Source organism: Rissa tridactyla, chromosome 19 (assembly GCF_028500815.1).
Source record: "Rissa tridactyla isolate bRisTri1 chromosome 19, bRisTri1.patW.cur.20221130, whole genome shotgun sequence".
NCBI lineage: Eukaryota > Metazoa > Chordata > Aves > Charadriiformes > Laridae > Rissa > Rissa tridactyla.
In genome coordinates, this window is record NC_071484.1 from 8,133,404 (window position 1) to 8,159,663 (window position 26,260).

The 26,260-nt window shown below is 49.4% G+C and overlaps 3 protein-coding genes and 1 long non-coding RNA gene across 15 annotated transcripts in view; 1 reads left to right on the forward strand and 3 right to left on the reverse strand.

Moving 5' to 3' along the window:
* The window catches only part of SPOP (speckle type BTB/POZ protein), a 30,302-nt gene extending 29,835 nt beyond the window's left edge, over positions 1–467 (reverse strand). The window contains exon 1 of one of the 4 annotated variants that reach the window (XM_054224124.1): positions 359–467. The gene's annotated coding sequence lies outside the window, so the exon portion shown is untranslated. Of the gene's footprint in view, positions 1–42; positions 126–358 lie in introns of those variants that run through there. The other 3 variants (XM_054224121.1, XM_054224125.1, XM_054224122.1) reach the window with 3 other exon arrangements.
* Positions 121–8,822, forward strand: LOC128919126 (uncharacterized). The gene is made up of 4 exons (XR_008469830.1): positions 121–251; positions 839–942; positions 2,150–2,256; positions 2,676–8,822. It is a non-coding gene; the product is annotated as an uncharacterized LOC128919126 (long non-coding RNA).
* Positions 8,823–11,462: 2,640 nt separating this feature from the next.
* Positions 11,463–16,841, reverse strand: SLC35B1 (solute carrier family 35 member B1). Its single transcript, XM_054224127.1, has 9 exons — positions 16,629–16,841; positions 16,005–16,108; positions 14,794–14,924; positions 14,249–14,279; positions 13,889–14,046; positions 13,409–13,535; positions 12,727–12,833; positions 12,302–12,455; positions 11,463–11,962 (listed from the first exon to the last, which is right to left on the reverse strand). Exons 1-9 carry the CDS (start codon positions 16,826–16,828, stop codon positions 11,910–11,912), a joined length of 1,065 nt encoding a protein of 354 aa, XP_054080102.1. The 5' UTR covers positions 16,829–16,841; the 3' UTR covers positions 11,463–11,909.
* A 669-nt stretch (positions 16,842–17,510) lies between these two features.
* The window catches only part of FAM117A (family with sequence similarity 117 member A), a 32,307-nt gene continuing 23,557 nt past the window's right edge, over positions 17,511–26,260 (reverse strand). For 6 of the 9 annotated variants that reach the window (XM_054224723.1, XM_054224724.1, XM_054224717.1 and 3 more), the window contains 7 exons: positions 25,645–25,811; positions 21,864–21,980; positions 21,206–21,319; positions 20,755–20,889; positions 20,009–20,231; positions 19,516–19,636; positions 17,511–19,027 (listed from right to left, as the gene is read on the reverse strand). In XM_054224723.1, coding sequence (XP_054080698.1) covers positions 18,688–19,027; positions 19,516–19,636; positions 20,009–20,231; positions 20,755–20,889; positions 21,206–21,319; positions 21,864–21,980; positions 25,645–25,665 — 1,071 coding nt within the window. In that variant the 5' untranslated portion in view covers positions 25,666–25,811 and the 3' untranslated portion in view covers positions 17,511–18,687. The remainder of the gene's footprint in view (positions 19,028–19,515; positions 19,637–20,008; positions 20,232–20,754; positions 20,890–21,205; positions 21,320–21,863; positions 21,981–25,644; positions 25,812–26,260) is intronic. The other 3 variants (XM_054224718.1, XM_054224721.1, XM_054224722.1) reach the window with 3 other exon arrangements.

Genomic DNA, 26,260 nt, shown 5'->3' on the forward strand with positions numbered 1-26,260 from the left:
ATGCGCGCTCGGCCCCACCCGCTTCGCCTCCTGGGGGCTCACTTTCTGGCAGCGCAGTGGAGCATGCGCTGTGTGCCTTGGGGTCCCCTCAAGTGTGATAGCTCACTATTTGGCAAGGAGCTACTCCTGTCGCAGCGCCATTTAAACAGCCAGCGGAGGGGGGGGGGGTGGCAGGCAGTCCCAGCCGTGCGGCAGGCCCGCCGCAGGAACGGAGCAGAGCTGCCTTACGATACACCTCGCAGAGGCAAGCGGTGCGTGGGGGACGACGACACTACCTTCCCCCCCGTCCCTGTGGAGGCTTCCAGTCCTCTCCCGAGTCCTTCGGCTTCTCTCCCCCGCACGGCCCCTCCCACCTCACCTGCGATGGCCACCGCCGCCCGCTGTCCCCTTGCGCTCTCCTCACACTGCCCTAAACTGACACATCCGGGCTCCCCGCGACACCCGGCGGGGCGGGGCGGGGGCGGCGCACTGCGCCTGCGCGGGGCGGGGCGCGGAGGGGGCGGGGCTGGGGCAAAAGGCGGGAAGGGCGTCGAGTGAGGCCGTGTGTGCTGCGCTCCGTTGCCCCTCAGAGCTCTGTGGGGAGTTGAGGGCCTGAAGGAACGGCACTTGTCTGCCTCTGAGACCGCTTCTCCTGATGGTGCATGAGGGCGTAGGGTTTTATGTTAAATCTCTTAACCCAAGGAGGAAGCATTAAGGGAAATGGGAGGGCGTGTGTTTTGGTTTCACTTGGGCTTATGGCATAGCCTGGTTTCACCCTTCCTCCCCATTCCTCTGAGGGTTGGGTTTACCGTTGTGTAAGGAAAACACAAACAGTTCTTTCCCCCTTCTCTCACTTCAGGCTGGGTCATGGGCCGCTTCAGTATATGTGTCCACAGTGCGTGAGGAGAACAGCTCCCCACGTGGTGCACAATGAGGATTTCTTGCTAAGTTTGAGGCTGACTGGTGAGTTTTTCTCAAGGTACAGTATTTATTTTAACCTTTTGAGAATAGGATTATAAAGCAAACATATCTTATGCCTGTCATTATACCTGATCAAAATCTTATGGGAGACTTTTCAATACCTACAAGGGGGTACCTACCAAGGGTGAGGGGTCTGGAGCAGGAGTCTTATGAGGAGCGGCTGAGGGAGCTGGGGGTGTTCAGCCTGGAGAAAAGGGGGCTGAGGGGAGACCTTCTCGCTCTCTACAGCTCCCCGAGAGGAGGGGGCAGCCAGGGGGAGTCGGGCTCTTCTCCCAAGGAACAGGCGATGGGACAAGAGGAAACGGCCTCAAGTTGCCCCAGGGGAGGTTTAGGATGGATATTAGGAAAAGTTTCTTCACTGAAAGGGTCATCGAGCATTGGAACAGGCTGCCCAGGGAAGTGGTGCAATTGCCATCCCTGGAGGGATTTAAAAGACAGGCAGACATGGTGCTGAGGGACGTGGTTAGTGATGGCTTTTGTCAGAGTTGGGTTGATGGTTGGATTCAATGATCTTTAAGGTCCCTTCCAACCTAGATGATTCTATAAGCAAATGGAGCCAGGCACTTCATAGTGGTACATGGCAGGAGGATGAGAAACAAAAGTAAAAAGAGAGATTTAGCCTGGATGTAAGAAATCTTTTCATCATGAGCATGTGGACGGGGTGACCTCAGAGACTAAATAAAGCCCTGAGTAACCTTGTCAGATCTCATAGGTGACCCTGCTTTGTGCAGGTTGGACCAGATGATGTCCTGAAGTCCCTTACAACCCAAATTATCCTGTGATCCCAAGCTCTCACCTATGTATGGGTCTTCTCTTCTAATTTTTAATGGTTTGCAACCAGAGGAAGCAAAATTTTCATTGTTAGTAATCTTTAGTTATTTAAATGTTTGTACATACGTTTATCCAGACCTAGCCTTTCTTTCCTGCCAGTTTCAGTCTCATGTCATAGTGAATTAATACAATTACATGCAAACCACCCCAATAACCAAATTAGGCAGGTTACATAATACATATCACAGCTATGCTTATTCAAAGAAAAGATGCAAACTCTTTTTTATCTTGTATCTCATTCTCTCGGATGAAAAATGATGCTCCTCATAGCACAACTGGTCCTGTATACTAGGCTGCTACATTTGTCCGCTACTGACTCAGAGAATATTGCCTGTTTTATTGCTAACATTTTCTGCAGTGTCCTGGGTTTTGCTGGCAAGTATCTCATCCAAGTCGTGACCAATTCTTGGACCCTGCTTCATTCCTTTATTTCACGAACTGCTGCCCATGGTGACAAAACAGCAGGTAATGCTGCATTGTAATGAAGAAGTGCCATAAAACTGCCTCTTGGGAAGTAGAGAATTGGTGTTAGCATTCCTGTTCTGGCTATACATTTTGCCTAGAAACTTATTTTCATACCCTATCCATTATCCTGGATTTTATATTCCTGATATAAACTGTGGATTTTTACTGATGTATTTATTCTCTTATAGTGAAGTACAAAAAGCAATTACAGCACCAGTTTTAGAGAAAACAAAGAGATTCCTCCCTCCCCTCCTTAGGAGCTCTTAGTCTGTGGGCTTTTGATACCAGGGTTTTCTAGATAGAACAAACAGAAATGTCTCCTTTAAATTCAGCACTGGCCATGTGTCACTTAGCAGTAGGGAGGTCAACTTTTTCTGCAGTTTATGACGTTCTCCTGATCAAAATTCTCTTGTTCCCAGGAAGTGGAAAATTAAATTGGGTATCTGTGAAAATGAAGATCGAATTTCATCTCTCCTCCATATGAAAAAGTTACTTAGGGTCAATCCTGCCCTCCTTGGTGGCAGATAGAAGTGAAATACTGTCATTTACTCTTCACAAATCCTACCACCTTCTGTCTTTAATACAATGCTGTAATAAAATTACTGGACCATTCCTAGGTGCACGTACTGCTTGAACCTTGAAAACTTGCCTGGGAATATGCTGATGTATGTGTGTTTTGACACTACTGTGCATGGGAGAGTACCAAATTCTCAAATGCATTCACTTTGGGTATAATTCTCAGTCTCATCTGAATGATACAAGACAGGTTGTTTTTTCTGCATGAAAAGAACCGGTAAATGCTAATGTACCTATAGGTTTGGAGGTGTTACTTTTGTGTGTATGTAAGCTTGATTTTTATGTGAAGCTGATTAAACTGATGTCCATGAAAGAGTTGTGTGCAAGAATTTTAAATAGCTCCTGCTTTTTAATATTCACTTCCTCTTTGGTTTTAATTATTTTGTTCCTACGTTTTCCCTTTCAATTTACTAAAAATCTAGAAATGTAATTAGAGAGGGGCTGAACTCCAAGAAAGCTGCCAGCATTTCTACATCATGATTAAATATATCAGGCATCCCTTTAGTGAGAGACTGAAAAACAGGATTCTCATAATTATCTCCCTGTTATCCAGGAAAGAATCTGCAACACGTACGGATACAGAGTTATTGAAAATGCAGCACTAATTAAAATCTCATATAGGCTCCTGATGATTGGGAGAGTATGAAAACACAGTTATTTAATTATTTCCTGTATTTGCTATCTTTGTTACAAAAACAAACAAAGCCATTCTAAACAAAACCCATCTCCAATCACTGGGGAGATTTAATGAGGCTTTTATTTATGCAACAGTCACACAAACATTGCAAGTCGCTTGATTCACTCTTCCTTATACCAGTGAGACATCTATATAATTCATTTTCCATGTGTAATGCAACAGGAATGCTGTGGTATATTCACAAACAGTAATGGAATCGTTGCTTGGTTTGAGGATAGGGTTAGTTTCGTTTGTTTTTAATTTGAGATATAAAAAGAATCTTGATATTACAGGTTTCATTGTGAAATAGTGATATTTGTGTCATAGCCAATTAAAAATCTAGTATCTAATAGGTTATCCTTCCAATCAGACTTCTGCTAGGGTATCTCCGTCCTCTTGAAAATGTCACGCTCTCACCTAGCCCGGTACAAAGTGTACATTATTATTTATCTTGTCAAAGGAGTCTAAGCTTTGGCACTAGCAGAGCACACTAGAGGACAGTAAGTGCTGATACGGTTTGTGATGAAAGGAAAAGCTTCTGAGATACTGGCTTCTTTGAACCATGTAAGTCTGAGCGTCCTCCAGGGAAAGGAAGCTGGTGAGCTTTTTCTTTTGCAACCCTTTTCCTTAAAATTTAATTTGCAACAGAATAGCAAGTGCTGAGATAGATACTGAGACCAGTATCCCCACTTCTCCTTCACCATAAAATAAGTAATCTTCCATGTTGCATGGAGTAGGAGGGTAAACTAAGTATTACCCATCTCTTAAAACTTTTAAAAACAGAGAGATGTTAAGCAGCTTACTCATATTAAAAAAAAAAAAAAAAAAAGACAAAATTGGAAAACTGGTTGCTTCTGGTGTCAAAGCAGAGATGCAGGAGAATCTAGGAATTAGGTGGGTTTTAGGCATCCAGATTCAAAACTATGACTGAAAACAATTCTTTTTCAACAGATGTACGAAATTCCAGGTACGTAAATTTTTCAGGTACTGCCCTTTCTGACCTGAAAGTTCATTTAAATGTTGCCAGTTTCTGTTTCTGCATGTGCTCAAACCCGTCATTTCCTGAGCACTTAAGCAATTAGCTCCTACCTTCATTGCATTTGGATCCAGTAGCACCAGTGTCCCTTGGAGCATGAAAGGATAGATTTGCTCTAGCACAGCCACCACATACACACAGCATTAAATTCAGTACAAAACACAATAACAATCAGCACTTCTATGAGAAAGCGTCTGCTGGTAGTGGTGGGATAGTCTCCTTTTTCACCTACAAACCATTCTCAGGTCTGAGTTTACTACTATGCATATTTCTTGTCACAATTTGCTTTCCTGACTTCAAAATATTGTAAGATAACTTAGTCATTGTTGCTGTGATTAAAAACTACTTTTATTTGTGAGAAAACAAACATTGTTTAAAAAATCTTGACCTCCTTTGGAAAAACTCTGACTTGGAGATTTTAATTGCAGGGAATCTGTTCATAGTGCTATTTTTACATGTATTGGAAAAGTATCAAAGCTAATTTTTTAGAAGAGGAAATTATACTTTAAAATGCACTATTGTGAGAAAGTGACTCCCTAACGTCTTTGAGTTGGTGCTTTGTTTCTCGTTAGAAGCATCTCCTGTCTTCCCTGATGAGCCTGCTCTTGTTTTCAGTGTTGGTTTGCTTTAAGATGCTTTTGATCCTGTATTCATTAAAACCTGATCCTGCTGCTTCCTACCAGCCCTAATGGTCTGTGAAATTATTTTCCTTTCTCCAAGACACTGTTAACTCTGCTAGCACCTGCAGAGTAGAGGAGCTCAGAACATTGTCAAAACTCCTCCAATTTATTCAAACCACCTTTTCTCCAAACAAGAATTAATCTTCAATGTTATCACAGCAATCTTCCTTAGTGGAAAAGTGGGAACGGACTGCAACAGAGTCTGAAGGTTTTATCACTGCTGTTTTCCTCTTCTGCAGGTACAGAGATATAATTGGACAAAAGACTCAAGAATCGAGGATAAGATTCACTCTGTATACCAGAGCATGAAGGTATGAATGAGCATAAAGGGCTCAAACAGCTGCAAAAAAGAGGAAGTAAATCCAGTAAGAAAAAAGTAGGGAACAATGAGGCAAAGTGATGGAGTAAAGCAAAACCATAAAACTGTATTTGCAGTCTGGACCTTGCAGGGAATAACAACAGCTAAGGAAAAGGCAGGATTTTTAAGGTATCCAGGAACTAAGAATTTTTCAATTATGCAGCATCAGGATTCATAACTAGATGACAGTTTAGTCTTGTTCTGTTTTTTAGAGCTCGTGAAAGACAGAAGAGCTCTCTAAATCTGTGCTTGTGACACAATGATAAAGATTAATATTAGCTGTCAACGTGTACTTCATTGCACAAATTCTAGCAAGTACCGTGACTTAAATATTGCCACTCTAGAACATTCTTAAGTACTGAACAGCTTAATGCGGAGCTAATCAGTTCTTTATTTTTGCCTTCTCATTAGCAATGTCCTGCAATGACTATTATGGCATTAAGTTACTGCAACCAAAGTGGCAGTAATGAGTATTCAGATGTTTAGTTTCATTTGAAGATGCACTCAGTTATTGCATAGAAAATTGTTTTCTAGAACACTGGTTTCAAAACCAAGCATTCAGAAGCCATGAAGACCAATCAAAAGTAGGGTTGTCCATGCAATATTTTGGTCCTGTTGTAGGTATCTGTATGCTGTAGTCTTTAATTGCATGATCACATTATTTTTAACCTGATTTCCTAAGGAGACAAAGCTTACGTTGTCTGGTGTCCTATCTTCCTGCCCCATCCCTCAATAACTTCTAATTCATCAGCATTTTCCAACCAAATTCAAAAAAAGAAGTAGGAATCTCAAAGTTCATTGCATTCTACCACATTCCATCAAAGTAGGTGTTGGATAGAGAAAAGGGACCTCCCCAAGTATTCTAAGGCATTACACTGCACTAGTTTAATAAACACTAGTGCATCCGCAGGGAGGAGAAACTGAATATGCTGACTATGGAGAAAGCTTAAATGGGAGTCACAATCAACCACAAACCTCAAGTCTGTAGGAAACTATGTGTTGCTAACTTCAGCATTTACAGAACCTCTTTTTTTTCACTGGACTGTGCTATCCCTTTCTGTGACTGGAAGTTTATAAATGATTAGACGAACTGTTGCCTCCTGTAGGGGTTCCAATGCTTTATGTAAACTCGCACTTCCTAAAATGTTTACTAACTGCAAAAATAATTAATTTCTTCCTGGGCATTTCCTCAATTATCAGATAATAGTGTCTTGCTGCTTAGAAATATTAATGAAGCTATGTTAACCAGTACCCCTGTGATTTTAAGTGATAAAATGTTTCATGCAATATAGACAGAGGGGAAAAGAGAATCTTAGAATTCATCAAACCAGAGAAAATAAAGCTTATGTCAAAACTATGCACTAATTTAAAGTGCCCAACTTGATACATCTCGGGCCTTGTTATTCAGAGAAGTTGGTAATTCAGTTGTGCATTGTGTGTTCAGATCTGAGTTTTATACCCCTCTAGGTGTGGCTGTGAACGCTCCCCTTTTTGCAGATCTATCCCAGCTGTTCATACAAAAATAAAAACCATTAGGGTTGGTTTTTTAAGTGGTATCTTCAAGATTGGCAATTCACTGATTTCAGAGCAGTAATGATAACTTCCTTATCCCTTAAACTGTTGTCATTTGAGCATGAGTCTTTACTATCCTGTGACCAGAAGATTATCAGTGTTATACAATTATATCCACCTCTATAAAATATATGCACACAAGTATCTATCTTATTCTATGTGCTCTCTAAACATTTGGGTTTTTTTAAACATCTGCTGATGGAGTTGCAGAAGCAGCTTGTAAAAACGCGGAAGATGAAAGGAAAAGGAATGCAGCTGCCAAGTTTCCCCCCTGCAGATGCCATGTCTCAGTTAGCTATGAAATAAAACTTCACCTCTCTCAGCTGATACATCAACGAGTTCCTCCTGGAGGGACAACAGGCACAAACACTGCAGCAATGTAATCTGCTGTTTATCCTCAGTACGTGCGTAACTCTTCTCATCTCCCTGGAACCACCAAGAACTGACAAGGTTCCTAGGAGAATTCTGGCAGAGATGTTTTCAAAACCACCGACTGTGATGGCAATGGCTGCTGCAGTGCAGGAAGCCAGCTGTTTGTGCTACATGAGGACAAGAGGACATGCAGGTGTGCACATACTTCATTATACTCATGCTATTTGTAATGAAGGCCATTCTGCAGAAGCAAGGATGATTGTCTTGAAGCTTCTAACGACTTAGCTTCAATGTAGTCTCTGCTGATGGTCAAAAAGAATTAAGCAGAATAAAACTCGAGGAAGACCTTGATTTCCACCTTATGTTTTTACTGTAAGCACAAAGACTCTAGAAGTACATTTATATCGCTAATTAAACAGGAACTGCTTTTTTGTTGGGTTTTTTTTTCCTTGTATTTTCTGAAAATGATTGAAGTAAGAGTTCCCCCTGCTGGTAACTGGCTGAGTCATAAATGGACTCAGGGTTGGGACTCTGGAACCTACAAGTAGAAGAGAAGAAAATGGAATCTCTTCGTAACTTCTCAGTCTGAGCTTCATGTTCTGCACTTGCAGGGCTTTATCTAAGGCACTTAATCAATTAATCTCCTACTCAACTGATTTCCCTCCCTCTTCTACTCAGAAAAAGACCAGTGTCATCTGCTAAGGAAGGAGCAAACCACAAGCATTGTCTTTAGTACTTCCTTGGCAAGTCAGCCCAAACTCAAACATTACACAGCGAGTGTTCAAAGCACCAACCATCTTGGCTGCAAAGGGTGATTTTTGTTTTTTTTAACACTATACAGAAACTTTTAATTTTGGAAAATATGTCAGTCTCACAAAATGATTGCTTTCTTACAGCTAGGGAAATAAAGACAGATCAAACACACAGGACTAAAAAGAACAAGGTAGTCTTTTTTTATTTAACTAGGTTTGCACCCTTCTAATAAACTGGAGAATGCCTAAAAAAGCAGAGACAAACCAAGTCATAGCAGAACCGGCGATGCTCGGACTGTTGGTAGAGGACTTGGGCACTGTGCTTTAATTCCTTGAAACCTCTAAACTGCTTGTAGGTGCACATGCTACCACAGAACACTTCCTTCTTTGAATAAGCAAAATATAACTCGCCAGCAGTAGCTAAAGGTTCCTTTGCACAGCCAGACCCTAGATGTTAAGCACTATCTACATCAACTAGAGTAAGTTCTGTCAACACTTTGTACATGACTAATCTCTTACTTGAAGACAAAAGGCTTTCCTGACACTTCACCAGAATTTCAAGCATTGTCTCTGAAGACACTTGCACCATTTACAAAAAAAAAAAAAAACAAGGCCAAAAAACTATTAAACATAATTATCCCTCTGCAAAAGGTGCCTCAAAGAGGAGCTACCATTTCTACTAGCAAGAAGTAACACAGAGGATGAAAACTTTATTGGATCCTATCCCAGTTCCTTTGGAGTTTACCTGCCTCTATTTAAAGAGACAGCGGAACTCCAGCAGGAACATCTCCCAGAGCCACCAGGCAGGCTTCCAAAAACGTGGTAACCAGTCTGTCACCGGGGAGAGGTCTTACAGCAATCCTCCTGGCAGCTCAAAGCTGGGGACCTGGTTTGTGGCAGCGTTGTTAAAACCATCCAAGAAGAAAAGCCAGTGCTGATTTGAAAATAGCTTCTTGAATGGCTTTTGTAGCCTCCTCTGGGATCTCGCAGTACGTGAGGTCTGGAGAGAAGACAGCAAGCTGTCCAAGGAAATCCAAAGGATTCAGACACAAGGTAGGTACAAGAGCAGCCTTTGTTTTAAGAATTTCTTATTGACTAAGAGTTGGAGGTGCAGCAAGAACCAAGCTGGAGCAATACCAGGAATAGGCTTTAGAGCTAAAGTGGGTCAAGGGAGCCTGCAGCAATCAGGAGAGAGAAAATCTCCTTTATTTTCTTTCTTCTTGGCAGACCGATCTTTAAATCTGTGCTCTGAATACAGACAAGTAGAAGATATTGGTAAAGACAGATCTTGGCTTAGAAAATAGACCCTAGGAAGCTTCTGCTGGTCGTCTGGGCTGCTGCAGTGTGGGGAAGGGGACAGACTGGTGGTTCTGAGCAAGAGTTCCCTTGAAACTATGTTGGCTTCTTTTCGATGGTTACAGAAAAAAAATTAACAAAGTCTTTGTTTTTCGGTTGGTTTGTTGGTTGTGGGTTTTTTTGGTTTTTTTTTTTTTTTTTAGTTTTTTTTTTTTTTTTTAAAGACACTGTCTCTCCTAGAGCTACACCTAGACTTGGGTCAAAAAGGGTTCAGGAAGAACACTTAGACAGAAGAGACAATTTGGCTTGAGGTGCTGTAAATAAAAAGGTCACTGATAACAGACTGACAGCACACTGGAGAAAGACTGCTGTGATCTCACTCAACTTCTGATCATATACTTTCTCAAGAGCTTTAGTCAACATAGAATTATTGCTAATAAGCAATTCTGCTTCTGGGGAATCAAAATAAGAGTGATGTCCCTTGGATTTGTAGCACATGCTCTAGAATAGACTAGTGGTTTGTAACAGCAATGACTCCAATATTCTTAACACGTGACATGTTTGAACAGAAGTTCCAAGATTATCGTGAGGAAGTGGATGGTTGAGGGAGTAAGTGATTTGTAATGAATTTTTCAGGTGTTGATATTTGCAGTGACGGGGAGCTGGGTCTATTCCTGTATGAGATTACTAATCTAATAGAAGGGAAAACAAGTCTGCAAAACTAACGGAACTGAGAGCTCGCCTAGAATCTTTTTGCTGCTTTTGGTTGCTGATTTTGAGAATTGGTTAAATTTAAGATAGTGCTAAGACTGCAAGTCCTACAAACACAGAGAAGAGATAGTTTTATGATTAAATCCCACAAAAGATAATTAATTCTTATATCTCTGCCACAGTGTTCACGAACAGGTCATGCAATTTCTCTACTCCCTTTTATAAAACGGAAATAGTATTCATTACCTTAGAGATACCGGGAAGGATAACTGTCTTCAGGGAAGCCAGAATCTCCGTACAGTAGCAGATGCCAGCACACGATGTTCATCAGGCAGGACCCACGGAGTCAAGTCACTGAAGTTTTTACTTCAGGATTCTCTACTCCTGAGACCATGTTTGGTTGCTACTTAGCACTTGACCTTTAGGACAATGTAAGTTAGCAAAAAGGTGAAAGTGACAGAGAAAAACCCTTTCAAAGCCTTGGGTTTGTATTTGCAAGAAACGTGTCGTTTGTGTAGAACTGTAGGCTAGGAAGACAGATTAAATGAAAACCAAATTTGAGGCCAAAAAGAGTTGTAATAAACACTGAAGGTGTGGGGGAAGTGGGGGATAGAAAGAGAGACTTACAACAGCCGCTCAGGAAAGAGATCAAGATCCCATCTGGAGGGGCAAAAGGCCAAAGCCACAGAACAGATGGAGACCAAGTGACAGCTGGTAGAAACATGCTTTCATGTGTAAAGTTTGCTCTTTGGAGAATTTTGTGCTCCAACTCTGAAGGCATCATTATGATAATAACTCCTCCCTGTACAACACTGGGGAGCTAGCCTGTGCTCAGGAGCGTGCGTTCGAACGCTCACCGTGATGGTGGTTAATTAACAAGGGCCCTTTCAACATTTAGAAGCCGTTGTCACACAACCTTGGCAGGGTTTTAGCAGCAGAGGGTCCTGTTCCTTCATCAGCAGGGGGGATGAAAAGAATTAATTCGGGCCCCACTGGTTAAACAGGTTTCCTGTAAACTTTTACATATGCCAAGAGTTGCTTCTGTTTTAGAAGGGCTCGGATGAAGGATATAATGCATCTCAATGTTTACACATATTATCCTAATGGAAGAATGTCCAACTGGCTGCTCCACCAACTCAGTTATGGAAAAAATCATGCAATCAATCAGAAGAGGGTGTTGTCTTCAACACAGGCATTTAATCCAGGGATCTTTCCAGGGTGCACCAAAGAACGAACATCATTCTAAGACTATCCCTCTCCTGGGTGAGAGGTGTGCTGTTTCTGCCCAAGATCAGCCAACGATACCAAAATTAAAGTTCTGGAAAAGTGGCCATTGTCTGTTTTTCTTTAATAAAGATATGAAGGTTTTTTTCCTGTTAAGGCAAGAATTTCATCCTGCTGCTAGGATCTAGTAACGCAGCTTTGATTACAGAAAAAAAAACCAAACTTAATTACAGTTAAAACTAACGTATTACACTTTTAAGACAATTTAGAATTAAAAAACAAAAAAAATTCCAAACACTCCCCTTCTGATTACCTATCCTGAGTCCAGTTTCATAACAGATTTTGAGGTACAAGACAATAAATTAAAAGTTCATTCCAACTGCTGAGATCAACCATTTCCTCAATGCGATGTCTTCTTTACTACCTTTCCAAATTTGGCATCAAGTCCAAGGCCTGCAATGAGAGAAAATAATCCGTGTGAAGAAATTCTCTGTGCACATTCTTCAAACAAACAGAACACAAGAACTTTGTGAAATACCAGATTAACAGCACTAACTTACTAAGGGTCACTCAGAGGCAGTGACTTGCCCAGTGTCAGGGACAAAAAAAAGACATAATAGATCTGCTGGGATTTAGGTTGCTATTTTCCTGCGCTGGTGAGGCAACCAACACACTCTTCCACCAAGAGTGTTCTAATACGATTAGATCTTTTGTTAGCTCTGCCCTCGCTATACATCATCTGAGTTGAAGTTAACAGGGGAAAGACCTCAGCTGGTTCCTTCCCAGACTTACCCAAGAACACCAGGACCGTCCCCACCCACTGCATCGTACTGATGGGATTGGCAAATAGAATGACCGATGCTAAAATGGTGAAGAACTTGCGGGTTGTGGTGATGATGGAACAAGTCAGAGGTCCGAAGTATACCACAGTCATGAAAATAAAACTCTGTAAAAAACAAATAGATGCCTTTTGTCACTCTGACTGGAAAAAGTACAACATGGATCATATTTTCAGATGAAAAGCCATCGAGCCAGAGATGAAAGAATCTTATTTCAAATCATTATTTGCATACAAACGCAGTTTTACTCTGAAGGTAGCCTGGACAGAAAGCAAGCACCAACCACAGCGATGGAAAGTGAGGCAACGTTACTTTGGCATCTCCCAACTGTGCAAACAAAGCCCAGCAGAGACAGCAGAACAAGGGGAGCGTATTTACCTGACCCAGCGCGCTCGTCAGGCCAAACAGTAGGATATTGTAAATGATGCTGGGGTAGCGTTCCGTAAAACTCAAGAACTCCCAGAGCTCTCCAGTGAACAATATCCCTGGAAGAAAGATCAAGATGAGAAGTGTGAATTACGAGCCCCGAGGCAGCCCGAGTGGCTGCCGCCTACTTGGTGTAATTTCAGTTTATGCTCATAACCCAACAGCAGCTACTAGAAGCAAAGACTGAATTCTACACAGTGGAAAACACAGAGAACAGGAGAAAAAGTGATCACCTTCGTAGTTAATTGATGAAAGAAGCACTCATTAGCTGCAGAGCCAATTCTGACACAACGGTCCCTAGCGATTAACGAGAAGCGCTACTCCCTAATCGCAGTGGAAAGCTACACCCCTGCGGTTTGCAGGGCCTGCGCGGGGAGCCGTGTCCCAGGGTGAACGCGGGTGGGGGCAGCCCTGCTCTGCGTGAAGCGCTGTCCGCTGGTGGGCGTGAGGAGAGCTGCACTGAGAACCCCGACTTTACACACAAACAACCAAAAAAAGCCCCAAACCAAACCAAAGTTTTTTGCAAAAAGCGTTCTAGGCCCTTTTTTGGAGCTTGACACGAGGTCTCTTCCCACGGGGAGTCCCGGGGCAGTCTCTGGGGCAGTGGCTGTGGTTTGCGCAGGGGGCTCCTTACCAGCCCCCAGGAATAAGGTGGACCATAGATTAACGTTCAGCATCATGTGGTTGGAACCCGTCTGGTAGTGAGCTCTCATGTGGTCCTGTGAGACACCAGTCAGCCCATCCAAGGTCAGCGACAGCAGCTAGGAACAGAAAAGACAGAGATGAGAGACAACAGAAAAACCCTTCATTCTTCATTTCTTCTCTATGGGGAAAACCTTGAGCATTCTCCCTCTTTTTTTACATCCCAATCACCTACTAAATAGCAATTATGTGGCCTCGAAACATACGCTAAGAGGGGTACATGTGTAGTCATGCGCTGATCTCACACCACAGCTTGAGAGCACACCCTCAAGCCCAGGTGTCCTCCTGCAGAAGTGTTTCCACACCAGCATCAGGGTACGGGCGAGGTACAAAGGACACGGCCTTATCTGAGTTGTAACTGCTCGTTCCAACTCAGCCCTGCCAGGGTTATTTCTGCGTTGGCAGCACTCACCAGAAGGAGCTCTCCGTAGCCAAAGACGTGGTCATCGCTCCCAGCCGCCTTCTTCGGTTTGTACAGAAACAGGGCCACGCCTGCGACTATCAAGAGGACGCAGAGATACTTGGCCGGGGGATACTTCTTCCGCAGCAGAGTCACTCCTAAAAGCATGACTGAAAAGAAGCAACATCACAAACCGCTCCCAAAACCCTCTTGCGGGACTTTAACTTGGCCCAACGGAAAAAGATACACCATTTGCTCTTCCTGTGACAGAGCAAACAGAAGGGGAGAGGCACCGTTCTGACAGCTGAGGCCTTCCTTGAGGGCACAAGAAATCCACATAAATATACAAGAAGAAATGTGATATTTGCTTACCTGGGATGGGCTTACAAGATTTGCCGAGGACCTAGAAAAGAAAGACTGTATTAACTATTTGCATACCATCACCCGCCCACAACGAGAGAGATCACGGCAATGCAAGGGTGACCATGCGGGATGAGACCACCCTGAGGGACCCTTCCAATGAAACACACCAGATACTTCAAAAACAGAAGGTAAAAAACTCCACCACAGGGCAACTGCTGAATTAATGGTGAAGGTTTCACAAATAATCTCAAGCCCCCCAGCATCAGCATCAACTCCCAATTAGCAAATTCCCGTAACTTCTAGGGATTGCTCTTCCCTTTCTGGAACAGTCTGAGCTCTTTTAGCCCCTCCCTACACGCCCAGCGCTGACTGAAACCCCGTGATACAGCCCCAGAATTGCATCTACGGGAAAACAAGCGTCAGAATTAGCTTCCCTCTGTGTCATTTCAGCAGGTGGTTCCTCCACAGCATCAGCTGTGGGCACCCTGAGTGCAAGGGGGTAACGGAGCGCAAGGCTGTTCCCGAAGGCCACCTCCCCTGGCCCCCCGCTCCACCTGAGTCGGGTAGCTGACAAACTGCAGCGCCGAGTTGCTGGAGACCATCGCGCCCAGATAGGAGAGCGAGCAGGCGGCGTAGAGCCAACTCCGTGTGCGATCTGCTTTGACGGCATCGAAAAAATGGATCACTGGAAGGAAGACAAAGAGGAGGAAAGTCAGGAGAGCTACGAATAGCTACCGCCATCCTGAAGCACCTTAGCAAAGTGGGATCTGGGGCAAGTTTGCCATCAACGCCAAGCTGTGTGGAGGGGCTGACACCCTGCAGGGGAGGGATGCCATCCGGAGGGACCTGGGCAGGCTGGAGAGGTGGGCCCGTGCCAAACTCACAAAGTTCAACAAGGCCAAGTGCAAGGTCCTGCACCTGGGTCACGGCAATCTCAGGCACAAGTACAGGTTGGTCGGAGAATGGCTGGAGAGCAGCCCTGAGGAGAAGGACCTGGGGGTGTTGGTGGGGGAGAAGCTCAACACGCCCCGGCAACGTGCGCTGGCAGCTCAGAAACCCCCCGCACCCGGGGCTGCACCCCCAGCAGCGTGGGGCAAGGGGGGGGATTCTGCCCCTCTGCTCCGCTCTGGGAGACCCCCCTGCAGTGCTGCCTCCAGCGCTGGGGCACCGACAGCAGAAGGACACGGAGCTGTTGGAGCGGGGCCAGAGGAGGCCCCGGAGATGCTGGGAGGGCTGGAGCCCCTCTGCTGTGGGGACAGGCTGAGAGAGCTGGGGGGGTTCAGCCTGGGGAAGAGAAGGCTCCGGGGAGACCTTGGAGCCCCTTCCAGTCCCTAAAGGGGCTCCAGGAAAGCTGGGGAGGGACTCTGGAGCAGGGAGGGGAGCCATGGGACGAGGGGGAAGGGTTTTACACCGAAAGAGGGGAGATTGAGATGAGATCTGAGGCAGAAATTGTTTGCTGTGAGGGGGGTGAGCCCCTGGCCCAGGTTGCCCAGAGAAGCTGTGGCTGCCCCATCCCTGGAGGGGTTCAAGGCCAGGTTGAGCAACCAGCCCGGTTGCTTAAAGGGCAGTGGGATGGAACTGGATGATTTTTAAGGTCTCTTCCAACCCAAACCATTCTATGAAGGATACCCCCAGAGACATGAAGGCCAATCAACACATGCTCTGCCGAAGAGCGGTGGCAACTGTCTCCTCAGAGGGGCACAACCCCGAGCAGCGGAGCCCCAGGCACCCAGGCCCAGCCGGCAGCTCCCGAGCCCTGACTTACGGAGTTTGGCGAAGGCGGCGTTGATCACGCACTGGATGAAGACCAGAGTCAGGGCGTACTTGAACTTCTCCTGCTTTGCACCTTCCCCGTACCGTCCCCGTGTGCTGCGGGAGTGGGACACGGTGAGACGCCACCCGAGGAAGGCTCCCCCGGCTATGACTGCAGTGAGGGCGGCCGCCCCCGGGGCTCCCCCCTCCCGGTTCCCCCCCAGGGCTCTCCCTCTCTGGGCTCCCCTCGCTCTCTGTTCCCCTCGGTCCCTTCCAGGGGTCCCTGCTCGGTCCCCTCTGGGGCTCCCTCCCCGGTTCCCCCCTAGGGCTTCCCCCGGGGCTCTCTGCCCTATCCCCCCATCACTCCCGGGCTTCCCTCACCCCGGTTCCCCCCGGTCCTCACTCCTCCCGTTTCCGGTTCCCCCCGGGGCTCCCCCTCCAGTTCCCCCGGTTCCCCCCTCGGGCTCCCCCTGCCTCCGGTCCCCCCGGATCTCCCCCCCGGTCACTCCCGGGGCTCCCTCGCCCCGGTTCCGCCCGGTCCTCCGTCCCCCCCACGCCTGCTCCCACCCCCGGTTGTCCCCGGTCCCCCCTGCGGCTTCCGCTCCAGGTCCCCCCGGCCCCCCGCCGCCCCGCTGACATGCTCTCCTGCAGGATGCCGTAGTAGAAGTAGCAGGCGAAGACGCCGAGGAAGCAGACGGGCAGGCGGAGGCGCTCGGGCAGCGCGGCGCCGTTGCCGCTCCCTCCCATGGCGGCGGGGCGGGCGCTCAGCGCCGGGGGCACGTCCAGCACCACATCCCGCAGCGCGGCCGGCGGCGGCGGCGGAGCGGGCTGCCTCATACGCCCGGCTCTGCGCCCGCCCGCCGCCCGGGGCCCGCCCGCCGCGCTGCCGGGCCCGGCGCGGGGCGGAGACGGGCGGACGGCGCCGGGCGCCGGCCGGGCCGGGCCGGGCGGGGAGCGCCGAGACCCCCCGCGGCCCTCCCGGGGCCGCCTCCGCCGCGGCTCGGCCGCGGTCACGGCGGCGGTGCGCCCCTCGGGGCAGGCAGCGCCCGGGGCAGCCCCGGGCCGGGGTCCTTCGCCGTGCGCGGCCCTTGCCGTGACGCAACCCGATGTGGAGCGCGAGGATTGGCTGCGCGGCCGGGGGCAAAGCTAACGGGCGGTACCTGGTTGGCGCTCCCGCCGTCGCACTCGGGCAGGGGGCGGGGCCGCCACACCCTCCGGCGGCGCCGCGCAGGTCCTAAAGCCCGCCCGCGTCCTCTGCCCCGGGGGGGGCTCTGCCCACCGCCCCGTTCTCTGCTGAAACGCCCCCCGGTGCAGGGCGCCGGAGGTGGTTCAGCGCCTCCCCGAGCCTCGGGGCGGGCTCGGCTTCGGCGGAGGAACAGCGGGACCCGGCCCCCTCCCGCTGAGCCCCGGCAAAGCCCCGTTTTTCAGCAGAACCCAGATCGGAGCCTGTCCACGGCCTCAGCGGCTTCTGCCAAACGCTCCGGTTTAGACTCAATACATTAAATCCCAAAGAGGCACGTGGGATGCCTGAAATATTTATTTTGTTTCCTTTTAACTGGCAATACCAGCATCTGCAAAACCCCCTCTAAAACACAGGACAAGAACTCCAGAGCCAACATTCCCCCTTTAAGCTTTGCAATACATAAAATACAAACTTCAAACAGCTGCAAAAATAGTGTCTTTGGAAGAAAATAGAGTTTCTACATCAGATACAAGAAAATAGGCTTCTTCAGTACAACCCAGAGCCTTTGCAACTGAACACAAAAATCAAATACTTTTGTTGTCAAGAGGCTTTTACAATCCACGTTCCCGTGTTACCGCTTTGCCTCTGAAGGCACCGCGTCAGGACTGACCCCGGAGCCGGACCCTGGGCGAGGCAGAGGGGGCCCGTCCCCCCCCCGGGAGCCAGCCCCGGCCAGGCTGGGAGCAGCGGGGGGTTCTCTACAGCAGCCACAACCCCCCCCCAGCGGGGACTTTGCTGTGCTCAGTTTTCACTTCAGCCCCTCGTCCCGCAGCGCGGCCGAGGCACCTGGAAGCCCCTTCCCCACCCACGCCTCTGCCTCCCTCCCCCCGGGGCACAGACCTGTGCAAACCTGCACCGTCTCTGCGGGCCCGTTCGGCGCAGGATTCTCAGCGCTCCAGCCTCTACCAAGGGGTGAAGGTGTCCGGGGAGGCACGGTCAGGGATCCACCGCTCTCCTCTCTGTGCTCCCAGGGAGATGAGCTGTCTTAACAGTGCAGATAAACGTCTTCTGCTCCGGCACATCCAAAGGCAGCTGCCCGACAGGCGCCGGCCCCCGCCCCTGCTCCCCAGGGTTCAGCCGCAGGCGTGAGAGGGGCTACGGGAGCCCCAGCTGAACTCTCCCAGCTCAACCTCCCCCACAGAGCCACGAAGCAGGAGTTTCCCTCTGCCCCCCACCAGCAAAACAATCACAGAGGAAACAAAGACAATTCAACACAGGAAAGTGCTTTGAAGAGGGGAGGCTCGGAGAAGTGAGCCTCTCCAGCAGCGAGGAGTCCCGTGGCACACTGTCCTTCACAGTTTCCATCACCCGCAGAGGACGCCTGCTGTGGTTCTCCATCCCAGCGCCGCCTCTCGGCTCTCACATCCCACCATCAAGGCACCAGTCTCCACAGGCTGGCAGAGACACCCCGAGGAGCCGGAGCTGCTCTTGCTGGCTGCCTTTCCCAAAGGCCTCACACCACCAGAGAGCTGTGGAAGACGACGCTCTCCTCGGGCTGGCCGCGTTTCCAGTGTTCGTAATTCAGTGAAGGAGACTTGGAGGCCTCGCTGAAGCCGTCTACTGCAGCGTCCTTCCGCACCCCGAGGAAGGGAGCGGGGGCTGTGGGCTGGCAGGATGTAAACGTGCCCGCGCCAGCGCTGGAAGAAGCTGGGAAGCCCCGGAAGAGGAAACCCACGTTTGGGAAAAGAGGCTTCACCAGGCTGACGGGGCAGAAGGCGGAACCGGTGGGGTTGAAGTGCACTTTGTTCTTATCCGGGCAGGAAGGCTGAAACGGCTGATCTGGGCTGGGGGAGCTGAAGGAGAGACAGCAAATGGATGTGGTTAGAACAGACACCTCCAAGGGCACCGAGAAAACACCCGGATACGCATGCTCTTCAAAGAGACTGACTAAGAGCCGAACTGCCTCTGCTGCGAGCTGGGCCACTCTTGAGGCACAGAGCAGCAGGAAGCGCCCGGTTGGTTAGGAAAGCACACTTATTTATAGGAGAACCACCGCTTCTCCTCAAGAGGCTCTGCTGGCCAAGAAAAACCTAGTGCAAGGAATCCCAAGATCCTTCTGCACACGTGTGAGGGTGGAGAACTCAGCTTTCCGCTCTTCTCAGCGGGGCCTGAGCAGCCACGTTTTTGCTCTGAGTGTTTTCCCAGAGGCCGCTCCCTACTTTTACAACAGGGCTGGGGGGGCAACTGCACCAACAGAAGCCTCAGCCGCCCCCACCCCAGCATCCTCCCGCAGGACCAGGCTCACAGGAGTTCTCTTCTGCCAACAACTCCTCATACTTACGAAGCTTCTTCAAAGGCCCGGACCTTCTCACATCCCTCCGGAGGTTCCCGTTTAAACATGTAGCTGTGGTTGGGCCGAGGAGAAGAAGCAAAGGCCAGGACTGGTGAAGGGCTGCCCTCCTCTAGCAGGGAAGACAAGACAGATTGTGAGAAATATTTAAAAGAATCCAACAGCGCTCTAACTCAGCACAGAACGGGTTCATTGAGACCCTGGGGCTGCAGGCTGCAATACCCCAAAGCCGCAAGAGTTTATCTGTGTAGTTCCCAGCTCACATCCTCCATCTGGTACCGGAAACCACCCACCCGGAGGGTAATTACTGGAGCTTTAAAAGTCCACTACACTTCAGCCAAACCGGCTGAGACCCTTTCTTCTACCTCAGCTGCCGCTCCCAACCCAGCACACAGAGCGGGAGGAGCCACTGCACCGAGGTTTTGGTAGCACCGGCCCCCTTCGTCCCCCGCTGACCTCCAGCCCCTCTGCTTTCAGTCTTTACCTTTCTCCTTTGGATCTGGCTGTGCCTCGTCCGCCGCAGAGGAGGGTTCTTCTGCTGCCAGTCTCACCGGGGTGTGTGGAGAAAGGCGGAGAGGCACGGAAGGGGAAGGAGAAAGAGAAAGGCTGCTGCAGCTGCCACTGCTGGGCTCCAGAGTCAGGGACGCATCTCCAGAGCCCCTCTGGGCAGGCGCCGGAGCCCTGTGGCCATCTGGGACATCCAGTATCTAGGGAAGAAGCAAAGTCTTAACGGAGCAAGAAACCCCTGTCGCCAGTGAAGAGGTCTAACAGCAGTTGCACCTACAGACAGCGGCTCCTTGGGGCGCTGGATACAGATACGGGCAGAGCCTCCGCTCTGGGGAGCGAGGAAGCCTTCCGCAGCCAGAAGGACATCGGCCCTTCCGTATCCCGTAACGCACTTCAGTTCGTCAGCTGTCTGGGATCGCTTCTCCCACAGCCGCACAGCACTAACCAGCCTTTGGATGCCAGTCTGAGACAGTCTCTTAGAGCTGTCAATGAGGTATCATCGATCCCGAGATCGCTACCGGCTGCTCTCTCACAGCACCAGCACGGTTTAAGGAGGGAAGCCAGCCGCCACTTGACCCAGTTTAGACAGTTACGTGCCCAGAACTAAAGCTGGACACAGAGACCGTCCCCATGGCCGAGAAACAGAGACGGGCAGTCTCTTGAGAAGAAAGGACTTCCAAGACCACCCAGAAGATTCAGGGCCATCTTGTGACCTTCACTTACCCGCAGAAGCTCTTCGTCCCCCTGTTCCTTCACAAACACTTCCTCCAGCTCCTGGTTCAGCCCTTCCAGGCTCCTGTGCAAGCAGGGGCTGAGCCTCAAAATGGGAGATGGAGAAAGGAAGCCTGAAGGAGAGTCCTGTAACAATGCAGAATCAAAGAAGTTAGAGTTCCATCTGCACAAACTCAGCAGTTACATCCTGTTCCCACAGCGCTCCCGGGCTCAGCCAAAGCCTTCCAGGAGGCTGACGGGAGGAGACCGACAGCAGAGTCATGTAAACGCACTGACCGCAGATCAAAGCACAGGGACACGGTGAAGAGATGGGGGGAGACAAAAAAATTCTCCCTTCTCAGGCACGAGAGCAGAACTCGGAACAGCTCGGACGCTTGGAGAGCTTGCTCTCCACCTCACTAGGACGTACGTGACAGCAGAGCAGGGGTAGATGTGAACGTACCCTGAGCGATCCAAGGACAGCATGGTCCCCCTGGAGCGGGGAGCTCTTCTCCTTTTCTTTGCCACTTCTGCCATTTAGCTTTGTTCGCTGGAGCTGCTGCTTCAGTTTGGCAATCTAGCAAACAAAGTTTCAGCTACAGAACCAGACAAGCCAACACACCTCCACCACCAAAAAGGATCACGCCTTGTCCTTCTCCTCCCCCTCTCTTCCGACCCACAAGGAAGTGCCAAAATAGAGCTGGTTTCAATCACACAAGCAGCAGCTCCGGCCACCTCTCAAAGGATGGACCAGGGGTACTCGCACGGCCTCGGCACAACTCCCCCGCTGCCATGTGGCCGGTGCCCTTCCTCTAGTGGATCTGGGTTATCTTCCACCTACAGAGTGGTAGGAACCGGGCGCTGCTGAACCCACACACGCCACGACACCGACGAGAAACGCACTGAGTCTCAGTGGAGCTACTTTACAACAGCTGCCTGCTAGAGGAAGCCAGCAAGAGCAGTCTTTAGTTGAATCCGAGCGTTAGGGGTGAGAACGAGGGCTACGGTCTCATCTCCAATAGCATCCTGTCCTCCCACTCCCCTCCCATGCAAGCAGGAGCCTCCTATACGTTAGCAACTAACCCAGATCTTGCTCAAGCAGCGGGAGGGGTCTATTTTACCTCTCTGCGGTGATCTGTGCTACCCCAAGAAGCAGAACGCTTGTGAGCACCGGAGCTGGCTTTCCCCACTTCCGCGTCATGCCAGGACACTGGAGTCTGAAGTGACGAGAAACACGGCTGAGAATAATCACAACATTTACTGCTTTAGAGATGGTGGTAGAGTCCCAACAATAAGTGACCAACTTCTGCCCCTTCACAGTCCTATTCCTGCATCCAGGAATAGGACTGAGAGCTTGCCCAGAGAGGTGGTGGAAGCCCCATCCCTGGCAGTTCTTAAGGCCAGGCTGGACGGGGCTCTGAGCAGCCTGATCTAGTGGGAGGCGTCCCTGCCCAGGGCAGGGGGGTTGGATCTAGGTGATCTTTAAGGTCCCTTCCAACCCTGACAATTCTATGATTCTATCCCCCATTAATACAATACTCAGTAACGCGATTAAGACGCAGCCATCTATTTCTATCAGCCAGAACAAACTCCTTTTGGCCAGATTTGTGCCTATCGGGAAACTGGACCTCGCAGACCTACGTGGCCAGAGACCTGCCCAGAAGTCAGTGGCACAATCACCACGAGTACCCGGCGAGATAAAGCGCAGCGAGCCACTGCTCCAGAGAAACAACGGCAGCCGCCCCCTGTGCCGCTTGCAGGGGCTGCTGCCTGATGAACGGTGACGTAGGGTTTCAGGCACTCATTGTAGGGAGAAGCATTACCGAGAGGAAAAGCCTCACCCAACTGTGAGAACACACAACTCGCTTCTGAGACCGCGGGCTCCTGTATCGGAGTTCCAAGGCGTAGCCAAACCCGGCCTTTGGGCTGCAGACCGACTGCTGCCGCAGCGCTGGAGGAGCCCAGCTGCCTCTCCAGCTCACATCCCTCACTCTGCAGGGCTGGCAGTTCTCAGCTGACGCTCTTCATGCAGAAAAACAGCCTCAGCACCACCTTACGCAGCTGTTTTCCAAGCAACAGCTACATTTTGAATATCAATGGAAATCCGAAAGGGCTGTTAATCTGATCAGCAAAGGGTGTGAACTTCCTTCCACTGAACTCAGCCCTCTCAGCGGAGACTCCAGGATCGGAATGGTCCCAAAGGCACACAATTTTCAAGACCAGCCATCATTTTTTCCCCAACATCACATTTCAGTGTCTCTCAAAACGCTCACCCCGCGTCCCTGCTGCCTGCCATTTCTGTGGGAGGCTTTGGATGATACTTCCCTGCTCCATCCTCAGCGACAGCCTGCCAGGAGGTGCAAGGGCCTGAGAACGGTTCCTCTCCAAGCAGCTTAACTGATCTCCCCAGAGGCTACTGCAAGAACAGCAGCTGTTTTAAACAACCCTGTTGAGTCACAGGGATGACAGAAGCCTCTTCTCTCAAAACAGGTTTTAAAATCTGTTTAAACCAAAGGAACACGGCGAGTTACCTAGAGGGGTACCAGGTTTCCCTTCTGTAAAGGGACACAGGTGATTTCTAGGCAGAAATCCAACCCTCTCCTGACTCCACAGGCTCCGAATGAACTCCCTCCTTACACATACCGCTGCAAGCAAAGCACACCGCGTTCCCTACAGCTGAAACCATTTGTTGTCTCGGTCTCCATTTTGCAATGCCTGTAAGCAGCAGATGTTGTGGCAGACAAGTTCTTCTGCTCGATTTACAGCGTTCGGTTTGGTTCGAGAGCAGAAATCTCTTCAGCCATTGCTCTGAGGTCCTGCCAAGCTCAGAGCCGTGGGTCGCAGCCATGCCCGCGCTGCCCCCGCACCGTGCCAGAGCCCAGGAACAGGCCACGGCGATAGGAAATCTACGGCAGCGACCATCCTTGCAGCTTCAGCACATGGCACAGCTGATCTCATTCCTACCTCAGATATTCTCTCCTAAACAACTCAAACATCACCATCTGGCCATTATCCCAACACATTGTGTCATTTTATATCCCCGTAGATCAGGCACATAAGAATGCTAAGGAGAAGAGGCAGAGGTCTAAGAGACGAGACCGCAGCCCTGTCCCACGTTACTGCACGAGGCAAATCTGTGGGAAGCTGAACTCCAGCTGCCACGAACAGTCCTGTACAGCAGGACGTGAGGGAAACTCTCCTCAAGTCCCTGGAAACCTCCCGAGCCCTGTTTGAGAAGCCACTGATCACAGCCTGTTGCCGTGACACGCTGCGCACTGAGCACTGCACTGGTGCTCACAAGGAAACTAGGGCCTAAAAAGGAAGAAAAGATGCTGTTTGCAATAGGAAGGCCTGAAAACGAAGAGTGTCCCACCTCTCGCAGGCAGACTGTCACGGCAGAAGGAAATTACAGAACCTTTTGTACTAACTGTGGCAAAACCGCTTCCTCAGAAAAAGGAGAGAAAAAAAAAATGCTTTGCACAGCAAGATAAAGCCACGAGCTCCACTCATGTGTAGTGCTGCCATCCTCACCCCCACCGCGAGCACCTGCAGTTGTATCTCTCACTTAACCACCTTATGATAGCAAATCTACAGAGCTCTGCAAAACAGCTGATCAGTAGCTGAATAAGGAAGGAAGTAAACATGTGCCGGCGAGCAGAGAAAGTCCCAAGTTTGGTCACTATTAAGCCTGAAAACATGGAAGGAGTGGCAAAGTCCCGGAGGTTACGATGAGGACCATTTCGTTAATACACAGGGCAGTCTGGAAGCCAGGACTTTATTCCCGGCTTTCAACAAATAAGTCATTTGACAGGCAGAGAGGTTTATCACTGCTTACTGCTCGTCTCACAGGCGTGTTGCAAGGCAAAAATTAGCATTTGGAAGACACTTGCAGATAACTGATCAAAGACTGTGGCACACTTGGCCCATTCACTGCAGAGAGGAGCCATCAGCTCCACACTCAGGAGAGGCTGAATTAACATAGTGGTATCTTCCATTCCAGGAAGAAGGATGTGCCCCCTCTTCTCCAACCCTTTCCTCAAGAGAGACACATGCAAGAAAAACTAATTAGCCCCAAAACAGTGGGGTTAGGTGTTCCCACCATTGCTGATGAAGACAGAAAGGAAGAGTGTGCTTCCCTGGCTCAAAAATAAAGTTAGACAAATTCTTTCCCTTCCTTTCCAGCGTGCCCTCTGCCCTCCGCAGCGCTCTTGGGCACTAGAACTGAAACAAAAGCAGGCAAGAATACTTTGGAGAAGGACAATGGAAGTTGGAATCCAATTGAGAATTTCCTGCAAACAGCCCAGTAATAAATTGTTGAATAGCAAAGATCAAACAGCAACTTAACAGAGATTGAATGTGCTAAATAAGCGACTTGTTAAGCAAACGGATGCTCTTATCCTTCTAAATTCTTTCACCTCTGCAGATAGGCAAGCACTGTTTGCTGCCATACAGTAATATTTACAGGTTGCTAAGAGTTCCTCGAGGTCTGGAGCTTTTCCATTCTACAGCAGAACGCTCGCCGTTTGTGCTCATGAGCCCTTCTGCGGGAGCACCCTTGACTTCTCGCAGCGTGTGGCACGCAGCCCGCCAGCCTTATATAAGGACTTGGCCCAGAACAGCAAGCCAGGGGAAAAAAAAAGTAGCATTGAGCCAGTACTGGAGCAGAAAGCCAGAGGCCATCTGCCTCCAAACAAGGCCAAGGAAATTCTAACTCTGCACCAAAGTGGAATCAACTGAAGCTGAGAAGCAAAAAGGGAAAAAAAAAAGCCTTCCTAGAAAGTTGCAGCTGCACAGATGGCAATTCAATGCCTTCCCTATTCACCCCCAGTTTACACAGCTCGTTTCAGTTCTGCAACCCTCTGATGGCCCAGAGACTTAAGGGCAGCCTGCAGGTGTTTGTACCTGGGTAGCTTTGTCATTCATGCACGAAGCGGGAGCTCCTTCGGCGTCCCTTGGCCACTGTCCCAAAAGGTAGGAGCCCACAATGGTGTCCAGCGAAGAGGTGCGCCGCACATGGGGCTGCCGGGGACGGCAGGTCTTCTCAACAGCAGCAGCGCAGGGAACGCTAGCTAGACAAGGGGCAAAAGAAAGAAAATTAAGACTTCCAGAGTCAAGATTCACAATTAACAAGCCCACGTCCACTGCAAACATCACGAGAAGGGAACTAGCAATCCAGCCTGCAGAAGTCCATTTCTTTTTCCGAAACCAGAGTCCTATTGCTTCTAACGTACCCCACGAGTTCCCACTCCCACAGGAGCAGCGGCTCGGCTCTGCCAAGGCCCTGCCCAGCCTCGGCGCGGGCAGATTTGCTGCTCCACGTCAGCTATCGAAAACAAGCAGCAACAGAAACAGCACTTGAGTGGAGTGGGCCAGCGAGGGCTGGTGGGTCGACTGCCCTCCTACCCACTCCTCCACTCCGCTGCAGAGCGCCGCATTCATGCTTATCACCAAGAGATTGCTGCTCTAAGAAGAGGAGATTTTATTGCGGTCCTTAAGCGGCTGCTTGAAATCATTGATT

What these genes read in the sequence shown, in the direction of transcription:
- SLC35B1 (XM_054224127.1), bottom strand. Translation starts at nt 16,828, where the DNA reads ATGAGGCAGCCCGCTCCGCCGCCGCCGCCGGCCGCGCTGCGGGATGTG. An exon ending in TGACGAGCGCGCTGGGTCAG is followed by an intron (nt 12,456 to 12,726) that starts GTAAATACGCTC and finishes TGTTTTTTACAG; the next exon opens with AGTTTTATTTTCATGACTGT. An exon ending in GACGGTCCTGGTGTTCTTGG is followed by an intron (nt 11,963 to 12,301) that starts GTAAGTCTGGGA and finishes CTCTCATTGCAG; the next exon opens with GCCTTGGACTTGATGCCAAA.